We start from the raw sequence: 13333 nt of genomic DNA on the forward strand, positions 1-13333 counted from the left end.
AGCAAAGAGACAAAGTCTTTTTGAATTCCCACTCAGACTTCCCTGCCAGTGCATCATGCTTTGCAAGAGACAATTGCCCTGGCTGTATAGAGTCCTGTCAAAGTGTTCAAGTTCAAGCAGCAAATTCAGGATAGTGATTACCTCTGAAGATAGAGGCAAGGGCATAAGCTCTGATAGAGGGCGTCAGTTGTATCTAAAATGTTATATTTTTATGCAGGGCTATGGGGTATGTCAGTGTTCATTTTGATATGATATATGCTATTTATTGTATCAGATATTGTATTGTCATGGATATTATATTATGTTGAGTTTTCTATCATTTTTATGTCTATATTATATATAATAATACTGTATTTTTGAATATTTTCAGATTTTATATGTGTGGAATTATCAGGTTTTATGTTCCCTTTTAATACCTATTTTTTGCTTGAATTTTTTTGAGATTTGTTCATATTAATATTCCATTTTATAAAGAGATCATTGAGGTATCCTTTCTGCTACTGATGGACATTTAGACTGATTCCTATTTTTCACTCATAAAACACTGCTATAACAAATCCAATATATAGTTCCTTGTGCCCAATGCAAAATATATTTCGAGGTAGACTTGCTAGCCGATAAGGCATATACACCTTTCACTTTGCTAGGTATTGTCAGAAGGATTCTTCTGCTTTACTTTCCTACTAGTGGTGTATGTGAGCTGATGTTGGCCCACATCTTTCTTAGTTCTTGGTAGCATACTCCAGGCTTTTACTTCTCTCGCCAGATCCCCAGAAAAGATGGGAGAGGAATGAGGAAGAGGGAGGGCAAGGTTCTACTATTAGGTGGAGAACGTCAGCTCTGAGGAATATCCTGTTACATTTATTTTAATGAGCAAAAGTCTTTATTCTCTGTTTTGGTGAAAATAATGTTAGACTTCTATGGGATAACTTATATTTTTACTCTGAAGTAGAGGAGGTTCCCTCCCCCGCCCCGTTTTCACTCTTTGCAAATATGCCAATTAGCAGACTAATGTTCTAAATGTTCACTTGTGGTAATAGTTATTTCTAAATGTTTTAAATAGCATGGAGCATTGGGTTTATTCTTATTGCTTTTCAAAGTTTTGAATTTGTTACAATGAATTGAATTTAAAATGTGACACAACTTTGTGGGGAAAGATTGATCATAATTATTTGTCACTCTAATACACATTTTGTACTGGGAAAAATCAATGACAGAAAATGTGTTTGCCTTTTCAGACAAATAAGAAAAATCTTAGTGAATAAGCTTGGTCATTTTATGTTGTCTCTTGTGTTCACAGGTGGGAGAGGATAAGTACAAAAGAGTGTTGGTGTCTGAAGTTCAGCATGGAAGACGTGAGATGTTGCCTTATGGGCCAAAGAAGAAGCCTAATCACAGTGCATATCCTTCAGGAGCGGAAAGTACACTACCAGCCTGGGTAGCTTTTGATAAACACGTAAGTCACATACCATGGGGAGAGGTGCAGTCTTAAAATGTGATGTGTACTAAATATTAAGTAGACTTGAGAAAATCAGAATCCTCAACGTCAATGTTAAGGCTAGTTGTTCTCAAAAGACACACTCAAGAACAAAGTATCCTAAACAAAGAAACAAACCAATGGTGCAGGACACCAAATGTTCACCTTTCTTGGCTAATGCTTATCAACCTTTCTTTTTTAAAATTAATTTATTGTTTTCAGGTATAGTTTACATTCAATATTATTTTGTATTGGTGTCAGGTGTACTCATAGTGGTTAGACAATCATATACTTTACAAAGTGTTCCTCCTGATTTTCCAGTCCCCACCTGGCACCATACAGTTACTACAATATCACTGACTGTATTCCCTACTCTGTACTTTATATCCCCATGACTATTTTGTAATTACCAATCTGTACTTCTCAATTCCTCTACTTTTTTTCACGCAGTCCTTCAACCCCCTCCTCTCTGGCAACCATCAGTCTATTCTCTGTGTCTATGAGTCTGTTTCTGTTTTATTTGTTCATTTATATTGTTTTTTTTCAGATTCCACAAATAAGTGAAATCATATGGTATTTTATCAACATTCCTCTCATCTCCTCTCTAAGATTTTCTTCTATAGATTCTAAGAGTCTGGTTAGGCTTTCACTTTTGCTTAGAGTTGCCATTAACTAAATAATTTTGTTTGATTTTGAATGTCCCTTTAGATAGCAACAGAAAGATGCCTTCTCTTCTTTTCTCCATACTAATTATGATCCCCCATCCCTGAGAACCAAAGGGTGCCATGGCAAGGGGTGTAGATGAGACAGAAAGAGGTACTATTATTAGAGAAGAGTCTGAACTTCTTAATGTGTATATTTATATATACTGGCATATTGACAGTTGACAAAGGTAATCCATTTGAATATCTTAAAAAGGGACTAAGATCAAAAGGAAAAAACCCCAAGGTGACCAGTCATTTCTCATTGCTTTATTTATTGACAACCCTGTTCACTGCCCCATGTTCTGTTCTCCAAATCAGAGCCTGTTATTAAATTATTTAGGTCCTGTAATTAAAACATAATTCAGGACTAGATAAAGAATTCAAACGCTAGTATGCTGTTTACCAGGCGGTTTGTAACATGGGTTGGTTGGCAATACTTCGATTCCATTGAAAATGTTTTCAGATTTGGTAGAAGTGACATATCCTATGCCATCAGATTAGGGCTCATCACTTTGAGCACATATTTTTTGAAGGTCAGTTCTGACACTTATGGAGATCTATCAGACTGTAGGGAAGCTGCTTTCTTGGGAAACCATCTCTACTTTGAACATGAACCAATACTTCTCTCTCTTAAAAAACTATTTTCAGTACCTGGCTCAGTGCTGGACCCAGAGTTCAGAAACAATTTCTGGGCTAATGTACTTGGGTGGATCATTTATGATTTTCTGTTAATATCAGCCTTATAGGTGGTTTGCACCCCATCATTCTAGAATATTTAATTTGCAAGGGCCAAAGAAAAGATTCTACTTTTACTTCTTGTGTCAAAAAGACATTTATGGATCATTTATGATTTTCTGTTAATATCAGCCTTATAGGTGGTTTGCACCCCATCATTCTAGAATATTTAATTTGCAAGGGCCAAAGAAAAGATTCTACTTTTACTTCTTGTGTCAAAAAGACATTTATGGATCATTTATGATTTTCTGTTAATATCAGCCTTATAGGTGGTTTGCACCCCATCATTCTAGAATATTTAATTTGCAAGGGCCAAAGAAAAGATTCTACTTTTACTTCTTGTGTCAAAAAGAGGATTATTTACAATAGTTGAAACTAATCCACTACTGAATAAGTACTGTTGTAGGTCACAAAATATTTATCTATTCTCTTGAATTTAAAGTTGAATATTCCTTTTATTTTATGTTTTTCTCAATATGTAATATGTTCCTTGCAAGCTTATTTTGCAGCCCTTTAGTTACTTATAAAATTATGTAGAATATTTCATGAAGTTGGAATAATTTTAGCTTCTAAGTACTTGAGAAAATGAAGAGCTTGCTCATTTCAAGCCTAACTAAATGCAACATAATTCTTTCAGTTATTTTATTGGTCAACTTCAATTAAATATTCATTGAGTTTTAAATGAGACACTAAGACTATGAAATATTTACATGCTATGATGAGATTGTGAACTACAGACTGGATCCTGGTTAATACCCTTAGCAAATTATAAAGCACTTTCTAGATTCGTGGTTCAACAAAACAAATCAACACCTGTTAATCATTTTTCTTAAAAATGAGACATTTTCAACTTGTTGCCAGTTTTTCCAATAGTTTTTAATCATAGCAATATATCCAGGGTTACATTCTCAAACAGTCCAAAGTAGAAATAAAGGCAGTTCCTTGGAAAGTGTATAAAAATTAATATTTGTAGTGGATGCTCTTGGCACCCATCCAGATCCACATTAAGGGTAGGGCATCTGCCTTCCCCAAATGAAGCAAGTGCTTTGGCAAACAGTTTACATTTGTAACTCTCTTATGGAGTGTTGCTGTTGGCCAATGGGCATTGCATCACTCAGAGAAGCCTGGGAGGTTACACTGGCCCCTTTACCACAAGAAGGGGCAGCAAATGGTTGACTGATTTGTCAAGGGTAAAGAGCTTGCTTCTTCAAGGTGGCACCTCTTTGTTCTGATACAAGAGGCCCATTGCACAAAATTTGTGCACTCGTGGAGGGAGGGTTCCTCAGTCCAGCCTGCACCCTCTTGCAGTCCAGGAGCCCTTGGGGAATGTCCGACTGACAACTTAGGCTCGCTCCCTGCCTAAGCTGTCAGTTGGACATCCGTAGCGCTGCTGCAGAGGCGGGAGGGGCTCCTGCCACCACCGCTGTGCTCACCAGCTGCGAGCCTGGCTTCTGGCTGAGCAGTGCTACCCCTGTGAGAGCACACTGACCATCAGGGGCAGCTTCTGCATTGGGTGTCTGCCCCCTGGTGGTCAGTGCACCTCATAGTGACTGGTTGTTCCACCGTTTGGTCTATTTGCATATTAGCCTTTTATTATATATGATGGCAGGCTCATAGTCCCTGTGCATCCAGCCAAAGCCAGACTTCACATGAGAATGCATCCTTGCTTGGCTGCTCCCCCTCACTCCCTTCCAGGTTTCTCCTAAGAGTATGTCCATAACAAATCACATGCACCTAAATCTGTTTCAAGCTCTGCTTCTGTGGAGCCTAGCCTCAGACACATCCCAGTTTTTATCCATAATTCTAAAAGTGACCACCAAAATGCTGTGTTCAGGCTGACCATCAAATTACAAGCAGAGAAGATACTATTTGCAGTCACCCAAAGGAGCCATTATTATCCTATATGGCCCCTATGGCAGACATTTCTAGCTGTTTATCTTTTATTCTCCGACCCCTCCTCATCTCAGGGAGAGAACACCAGTTTTATTCAGGCTGGAGATGTGACCACTTACAAGTGTTCACTGCCCCAGGCTACTTGCAGCTAGGCACGCCACATGACTCACTCTGGCCAGTGATATATGAGTTAAGGTTTATTGGGTGTGGCTCCTGCAAATGTTTTTTTTAATTAAAAGAGTTAGGCTCAGCTGACAATTTTTCACGCCCTTTGCCCTACCTTTGTTTTCCTGTCTGGAACTAGGACATAATTCCTCAGGGCACAGCAGCCACCTTGTGAGCACTGCCAATATAAAGGAGATCTAGGGCTCTGCTACCATCATGGAGCCACTATTTCCAGGCCCAGGCTGTCTCTCCCTGGACTTCTTGTTACATGAGAAAAAAATCAATCCCTATTTCAGAGATTCTCATCCCAAGGAGGCCTTTAGAAATGTGCGAAGGTGTTTGGGGTTGTAACAATGACTAGGAGCAGCACTGGACTAGATGAGGTGAATGAGGCACTTGCCTTGGGTATAAAATTTAAAGGGCAACCCAAAACTCAGTAATCAAGCCAGATAATATTGTAATGAAATATAAAAATCAAAATTAATGCAAAAACTTCATGATGAACAAAATGCCAACTTCAATATGGTTTTATTGATTTCAGAGAAGAAGGGAGAGGGAGAGGGAGCTATAAATATCAATGATGAGAGAGAATCATGGATCAGCTGTCTCCTGCACGCCCCACACTGGGGATCAAGCTTGCAACCCATGCATGTGCCCTGACTGGGAATCAAACTGTGGTTCATAGATCGATGCTCAACCATTGAGCCATGCCGCCGGGAAAAATGCCAACATTTTAAAGACAGGATCAGTGCTATGCTTAGCTATATTAGAGCTTGAGGCAAAAGGAAAAAAAATAAGTAATACTGATTCCATCTTTATTTAACATTTGGCATCATGGATATTTTTGCATTAATTTTTATGTTTTAAATCACCTTGCTCTAGGGCCAGCCCTAAGTGGGAGGTGCTGCTGCTATTAGGTTGCTGGGGGCCAACTAGGATTTTACATCCTGCAATGTGGGAAGGGCAACTGGAACTGGAGAGAATGTTCTACCTAAAATGCCAATTGAGAAACACAGTTTTACTTGATTAAAACTCCTGGCATTGGCCGAATTATGCAAACACCCAAACATAATTTTGCTTGATAACACACCCACCTTCCAAAGACTATTTATTTTATTAATTTCATTTAAATATAAATAAGCACCTATTCACTCACACCAATTAGTTGCAGTCATCATCCCAGCACCTCCACAAGGAAGGAGCAAATCTGGATTTGTTCTTATTCTATAAATGAGGAATTGTTTATAAGAAGTGGGGAACTGTATTAAAGGGCCACGGCGTCAGGAAGGTTGAGAACCACTGCTCCAGGGCTTCCCAACTCTGATGATTTTAAAGGAGGTTTTCTTTATTTTCCCATAGCTAACTAACGGTAATTGTGGCTTAGTCACTGTATCTCTCTGAGCCTCATTTTTCTTGACTGTAATGTGAAGTTTGGCTAGCTGATTACGAACGACATTTTACCACTAGCAGCCTATGCCTATGACTAAAAGCAAATTCATTTCATCCTAGAACTGAGCCCAGACCCTGGATCTCCTGGCCTGGGGCTCTTTCTAATTATACCAGGCACATATTGCTTCATTATTAATTTAAATTTGGCATTTCATAGTTTATGATATGCCGTTCTTGCTATTGTATATGATCTATCATTAGATGCTGTTGTAAAAAGTCAGACTAGTTAGAAATTTCCAAATGACAATGTTTTTATGTGACTTTTATCTACATGTTAAGTAGCATTTACATCGACTCTACAATTATGCTCTCATTTCTTTTCATTTTTCAATGGGTCCTATTTAGCCTAATTTGTTTGCTATTTTGCAAATGACTCTATTATAGTAAAGTGGCAGGATAAAGGTTGATCCTATGGGATATGAATGCATTTAAGAATGATATTTTATTTTTCCATCTATTATGAACATAATTATAATCAAACCTACTGACCACAGAAATAGACTTTTAATAACTTTGTATTCATTGGTATTGGGCTTATGGTGAGCTGATTATTTATGTAGTACTGTATGAATCTCTATGCTTTGAACAATATAAAGATAAAATTTAAAGTATAATTTGATCTCTTAGGTCACCTTGATTTTTTTTTAATTGAATGAGTTGGTTTATTACTCATTGCAATGAGGGAAAACACACACCCTTAGTAACCACAGGATGTCTAAGTGAGCAGGTATTAGAAAAGGTTTACCTATAGGATTGGGGCTTGCGTTATGTAATTTTGGGGAAGGCTTAAGGAAGGGGGGCCTTGCTCTGGATTGGTTGCTATTAAGAAACAGGGGTACTTCTCTGATTGTGTATCAATGAAACTCACTTATAATATAGACTAGAGGCCTGGTGTACAAATTCGTGCATGGGTGAGGTCTGGCCTGCCCGCCCCGATGGGGGCCCATTGAGCTGGGCTGGCGGGGGGTGGGTAGAGGTTGTGTGCGGTTGGCTGGCTGGCCCCGCCCCCAATTGGAGTGTTGGGGGTGGATCGGGGGCAGGGCCAGCTGGGAGGAGGGGCCGAGGGTGATTGGCCGGCTGGGGGGAGGGGCTGTGGGCAGTTGGCCAGTGGGCCCCGCTCCCGATCAGGGTTGGGGGATCGATCAGGGGCTGGGCCGGCTGGGGGGAGGGTGGCGATCAGGGACTGGATCAGGCTGATTGGCTACCACAGTGCACGTCATAGCCACCAGTTGTTTTGGTTGTTCCGCTGCTCCGGTCATGGCTTTTATATATATATACTAGAGGCCCGGTCATGAATTCATGCACGGTGGGGTCCCTCGGCCTGGCTGGTGATTGAGGCCTATCAGGGCCAGCTGGGTACGGGGAGGAACCCCAGGAGGTTGGCCTGCTGGCCCCCCCAATCAGGGCCTTTTGCAGGGGGCAGCTGGCAATGGGGAAGGACCATGGGAGGTTGACTGGCAGGTCAAGGGAATGGGCCGCAGGAGGTTGGCTGTGGGAGCGCACTGACCACCAGGGTACAGTTTCTGCATTGAGCATCTGCCCCCTGGTGGTAAGTGCGTGTCATACCAACTGGCTGACTGGTCGTTCCAGTCATTCCAGTCATAACGGTCACTTAGGCATATATATATATATGGACTAGAGCAGCAGTCGCCAACCTTTCGGACCTCATGGACCACCAGTGGACCATGGACCACTGGTTGCCGACCACTGGACTAGAGTAAAGCTACAGCTTTAATTGGGAAAGAAGCAGCTGTCACTCCTCTGAGCTAGGAGAGGGGGATGTTTGACATTTTATGGCTTAGACAGTGTTCATGTTCAGTCTGTGTTCAGATGTGGTTACGGAGTGGTCTTGTTTTTGTTTTGATCCAGATTGGCCTTGTGGAGGTTGGCGTTCTCTGAAAGTATTCATATGCAACAGGAGAATACCAAAGCTTTTCTGTAGCTGCCAGCCCAACATGTAGCAAGGCCAGCTGATAGTGCCAAGTGGGCTCCTGAATGTCAGGGGCTACTTTTCTCTTTCTCACCCCAAACCAGCCAAAATTTTAAATTTTTCTATAGCGAGATCAAGGAGCAATCCAGTACATTAGAATTACATATGATTAGCAAAGAAAAATACATGAATATGGATTTCTGAAGTTTTGCCTGAAGCCAATTAGGAATGTTATAAAATACAAGAGACTTGGTGCACAAAAATTCATGTATTCAGGGGGGGTCCCTCAGCCCAGTCCGCACCCTCTCACAATCTGGGACCCCTTGGGTAGGGTTCCTAGGCCTGGCCTGAGATCAGGGCCTATCGGGGCTTTCCTTCCCCCTTCTGCAGGCAGCTGGCCCCAAGTGGTGATCGCTGGCTGGCCACACAGCTGCCACAGAGTCGCTGCCAGTGGCTTGGACCTCCCTCTTTCTTTGCTGGGGGGTGGGGTCAACCCTGCAAGAGGCCATCTACCTACCTGATTGCCCCTAACCACTGGCCTGCCTACCTGATCACCCTTAACCGCTGGTCTGCCTGCCTGATCACCCCTAACCACTCTGTCTGCCCACCTGATCGCCCCTAACTGCTTGCTTGGGTGCAGAGCCAGCCCAGTGAGGGGCCATCTGCCTACCTAATTGCCTCTAACTGCTCGCCTGCCTACCTGATCACCCCTGACTGCTGGTCTTCCTGCCTGTAACCCCTAACCACTCTGCCTGCCTGCCTGATCGCCCCTAACTGCTTGCTTGGGGACGCAGCCAGCCTGGTGAGGGGCCGTCTGCCTATCTGATTGCCCCTAACCCCTCGCCTGCCTACCTGATCCCCCCTAACCGCTGGCCTGACTACCTGATCCCCCCTAACCGCTGGCCTGACTACCTGATCCCCCCTAACCGCTGGCCTGACTACCTGATCCCCCCTAACCGCTGGCCTGACTACCTGATCCCCCCTAACCGCTGGCCTGACTACCTGATCCCCCCTAACCGCTGGCCTGACTACCTGATCCCCCCTAACCGCTGGCCTGACTACCTGATCCCCCCTAACCACTCTGCCTGCCTGCCTGATCGCCCCTAACTGCTTGCTTGGGGACGCAGCCAGCCTGGTGAGGGGCCGTCTGCCTATCTGATTGCCCCTAACCACTCGCCTGCCTACCTGATCACCCCAACCGCTGGTCTGCCTGCCTAATCACCCCTAACCACTCTGCCTACCTGCCTGATTGCCCCTAACCACTTGCTTGGGGGCAGAGCCAGCCTGGCGAGGGGCCATCTGCCTTCCTGATCTCCCCTAACCGCTGGCCTGAGTACCTGATCTCCCCTAACCGCTGGTCTGCCTACCTGATCACCCCTAACCACTCTGCCTGCCTGATCACCGCTAACCACTCTACCTACCTGATCACCCCTAACCACTTGCTTGGGGGCAGGGCCAGCCTGGTGCAGGGCTGTCTGCCTACCCGGTGCCTCTAACCACTGCCCTGCCTACCTTATCGCCCCTAACCACTTGCCTGCCTGCCTGATCACCCCTAATCACTCTGTCTGCCTGCCTGATCACCTCTAACTGCTTGCTTGGGGGCGGAGCCAGCCCAGTGAGGGGCCTTGGTGGTTCTGGTCTCTGGTCGTTCTGCTTAATGTGACTGGTCTTTTATTATATAGGATAATCAGATTATTAAAGAAGATAGAGCTCTTCCCTCTTTTTAAAACCTGGAGTTCAGTAATTAGACAAAATTTTAAGACCCTGCCCTCAGGCCAAACATTAGCCCAAAGTTAAAATTGTCTTTTTGACAATTTAAACTTGAGTAGATACCACTACATACCCATTAGGATGTATATAATTTTAAAAGACTGTCAAATACTAAGTGTTGGCAAGAATGTGGAAAAACTGGAACTTTCATACATTCCTGATAGGAATGTAAAATGATACTGATATTTTGGCAGTTTTTTAAATAGTTAAAAATGTAATGTTTACAACATGACTCAGTAGTTCCACTCCTACATATCTTTCTAAGAGAAATTAAAATATATATTCACATAAAGCTTCATGGCATCATTATTCATAATAGTCCCAAACAGGGAACAACCCATCAACTGATGAATGGATAAACAAAATGTGTTATAGCCACGTAATGGAAATTATTCAGCAATGAAAAGCAACTATGGTATATATTACAACATGGGCAAGCCTCAAAAACATATCAAGTGAAAGAAAGCAGATAAAGAAGACTTCGTATTGTATGATTCCATCTATCTGAAATCCTAGAAAAGGCAAATACATCAGAGGAAGCAGATCCATAGTTGCCTAGGCTGGCAGGGGGAGAGGGAAATTTTAGGGGGTGATGGAAATGGCCTAAATTGGATTGTGACTATAAATTTTGAACAGTTGAACTGTATACTTACAAGAGGTAAATCTTATGCTATATTAATTGTAGTTTAATATATTAGTTTACTAGGACTGCTGCCATAGACTGGGTGCCTTAAACCACAGAAATTTATTTGCTTACAGTTCTGGAGGTTGGGAGTCTAAGATCAAGGTGCTGGCTGGTTGGTTTCTCGTAAGGCCTCTCTCCTTGGCTTGCAGATGGCTGCCCTCTTGCTACCTCTTCACATGGTTGTCCTTTGTGCACACTGACTAGTTTTTGAGCATAAAATATTTGTTATTTGCAACATTTTAGTTTACAAGTTGGAACTAATTGTTGCTATTTGATTTGTGACTTATAGGTTAGATTGATTTATACTATGTTTTGAATTTTTAATCTATAGAGTAATGTTTATTTATGTACTTTCCCCTTCTAAATTCAGATCAGATGCAAGTTTATTGGAAACATTAAAAAATTATTTGCCTTCCTCAATTTTGTATTTACAAGATTCTGCCCTATAGTAAGCTTACTCCTTTGATGGTGGGTGAGAGTTTCTATGTACTCTTTTTCCAGCTTTCCCCAATGATAACATAGTATATAACCATAGTGCATTATCAAAGCCAGGAAATCTATATTGGTATAATACTAAACTTGCAGACATTATTTGAATTTCACCAATGTGTAGATGTACTAATTTTCTCCTTAGTTTATAGTTCTATGAATTTTTTCTATTATCACCTAAGGATATGTTTATTGATTTTAGAAAGAGAGGAAAGGAGAGAGAGAGAGAGAGAGAGAGAGAGAGAGAGAGAGAGAGAGAGAGAGAGACTGATGTGAGAGAAATACACGTATCGGTTGCCTCTCATATGCTCCCTGACTGGGAACTGAACCTGCAACTTAGGTATGTACCCTGACTTGGAATGAAACCCACAATCTTTTAATATACAGGATGATGCTCCAACCAACTGAGCCATCTGGCCAAGGCTATAGTTCTATGAAATTTTATTGTATGTATATACTTGTGTGACAACCACCACAGTCAGGTTACAGAATAATTGTATTCCTTTAGGATTTTATTATTTGAGTCTTTATTTTAATCAACTTTATTGTGGTAAACCTTATTTTAATTTTTCAAATCAACTTTACTGAGGTGTAATTTATGCATGATGAATGTGCCCATTTTAAGCATACGGTTTCATGAGTTCTGACAAACGTGTCCATCACCACCCCAGACACCATATAGGATATACCTCTACCATCCAGAAAGTTCCCTCATGCCCCCTTTCCTTCAGCCCTCTGCCATTGCTGTGACTTTGATCATCATAGATTAGTTTGCCTGTTTTGAAATTCATATAAATGAAATCTTACAGTCTATATTCTCTTGCATCTAGCTCACTGTTTCGGATTTAAGATTTGAGGCACAGCTTTTATAACATGTATGTATATATGCAAAGTGCAGCCAATTCAGGTAATAATACACCATAGCGGATTTCTGGGTATTTGTATAATTATTTTTCATCCTCTGGATTCATATCCCTTTATTTTTCATCCTCTGGATTCATATCCCTTTATTTTTAAACATGCTGGTTTTATTTTTTCAAATAAATTACTCTCCTAAACCCCTTCAGAGATTTTTAAACTTTTAAAGATGTTAGAATTGTCCATATTCTTCTACTTATTTTAATTATGACCTTCCACTTGAATACCTGTTTTGACTATGATATTCATTGTGCTGTTTAGTGTGTAATAGTTCTTTTACTAAAGAGGATTCTCTAGGGACACATGTCATCATCACAAACCATTCATCAGAGGTATAAATAATGGAGGGAACATGATTGTTTATTCTAGGACATCAGAAATGGGGGCGGCAGGAAGGGCATGAATGCAACAGTATTCAAAGGGAGGCAGACATGCTTATCTCCATTATTTTTTCAAAGTTTTCCACCCTCTCCTCCTCAATCTCTCACCCTCCTTATTCCATTCCCCCATTCCCCTTCCATTCTTTTTTTTTTTTAAATCCTCATCTGAGGATATTTTATTCCATTGATTTTTAGAGAGAATGGAGGGGAGAGGGAGAGACAGAGAGAAATACTGATGTGAGAGAAACACTTAAATTGGTTGCCTCTGGCATGCCCCTGACCAGGGCCAGGCCTGCAACTGAGGTATGTGCCTTCACTGGAATTGAACCCGGGACCCTTCAGTCCACAGGCCGATGCTCTATCTATTGAGCCAAATCTGCTAGGGCTTCCCCTTACATTCTTTTGTTCTTTTCTCTTTTACTGGGCTTGTCTGTCTCTTCATCTTCATTATCTTTACTTTCTCTACTTTTTCTTCCTCTGGCTCAGGCCTGGCAATTACTGACTTCAACTGTTCAAAGAGTATAACCATCACCATTGTCATTATTGTTATTACTCGTGGCCCGGTGCACGAAATTTGTGCATATTAAAAGGGAATTAATTAGAGAAAATATTTTAATATTGCTATTTGCCCTTTCTCTATAATAGAAGTGTCAGAGATGAAAGGAAATTAGTAAAATGTATATGAAAATCTCCCCCGTCAGATTCTGGGGTGCACCGCGGAACCCAGAGTCGTCCCCA

General features: G+C 41.6%; 1 protein-coding gene across 1 annotated transcript in view; it reads left to right on the forward strand.

Moving 5' to 3' along the window:
* The first annotated feature begins 1306 nt into the window (after window positions 1–1306).
* EFHC2 (EF-hand domain (C-terminal) containing 2) overlaps window positions 1307–13333 on the forward strand; it is a 151981-nt gene continuing 139954 nt past the window's right edge. The window contains exon 1 of the mRNA XM_015558399.1: window positions 1307–1456. Within this exon, the coding sequence (XP_015413885.1) occupies window positions 1361–1456 (96 nt within the window). The 5' untranslated portion in view covers window positions 1307–1360. The remainder of the gene's footprint in view (window positions 1457–13333) is intronic.

This window comes from Myotis davidii, unplaced genomic scaffold (genome assembly GCF_000327345.1).
Source record: "Myotis davidii unplaced genomic scaffold, ASM32734v1 scaffold1673, whole genome shotgun sequence".
Taxonomy (NCBI): domain Eukaryota; kingdom Metazoa; phylum Chordata; class Mammalia; order Chiroptera; family Vespertilionidae; genus Myotis; species Myotis davidii.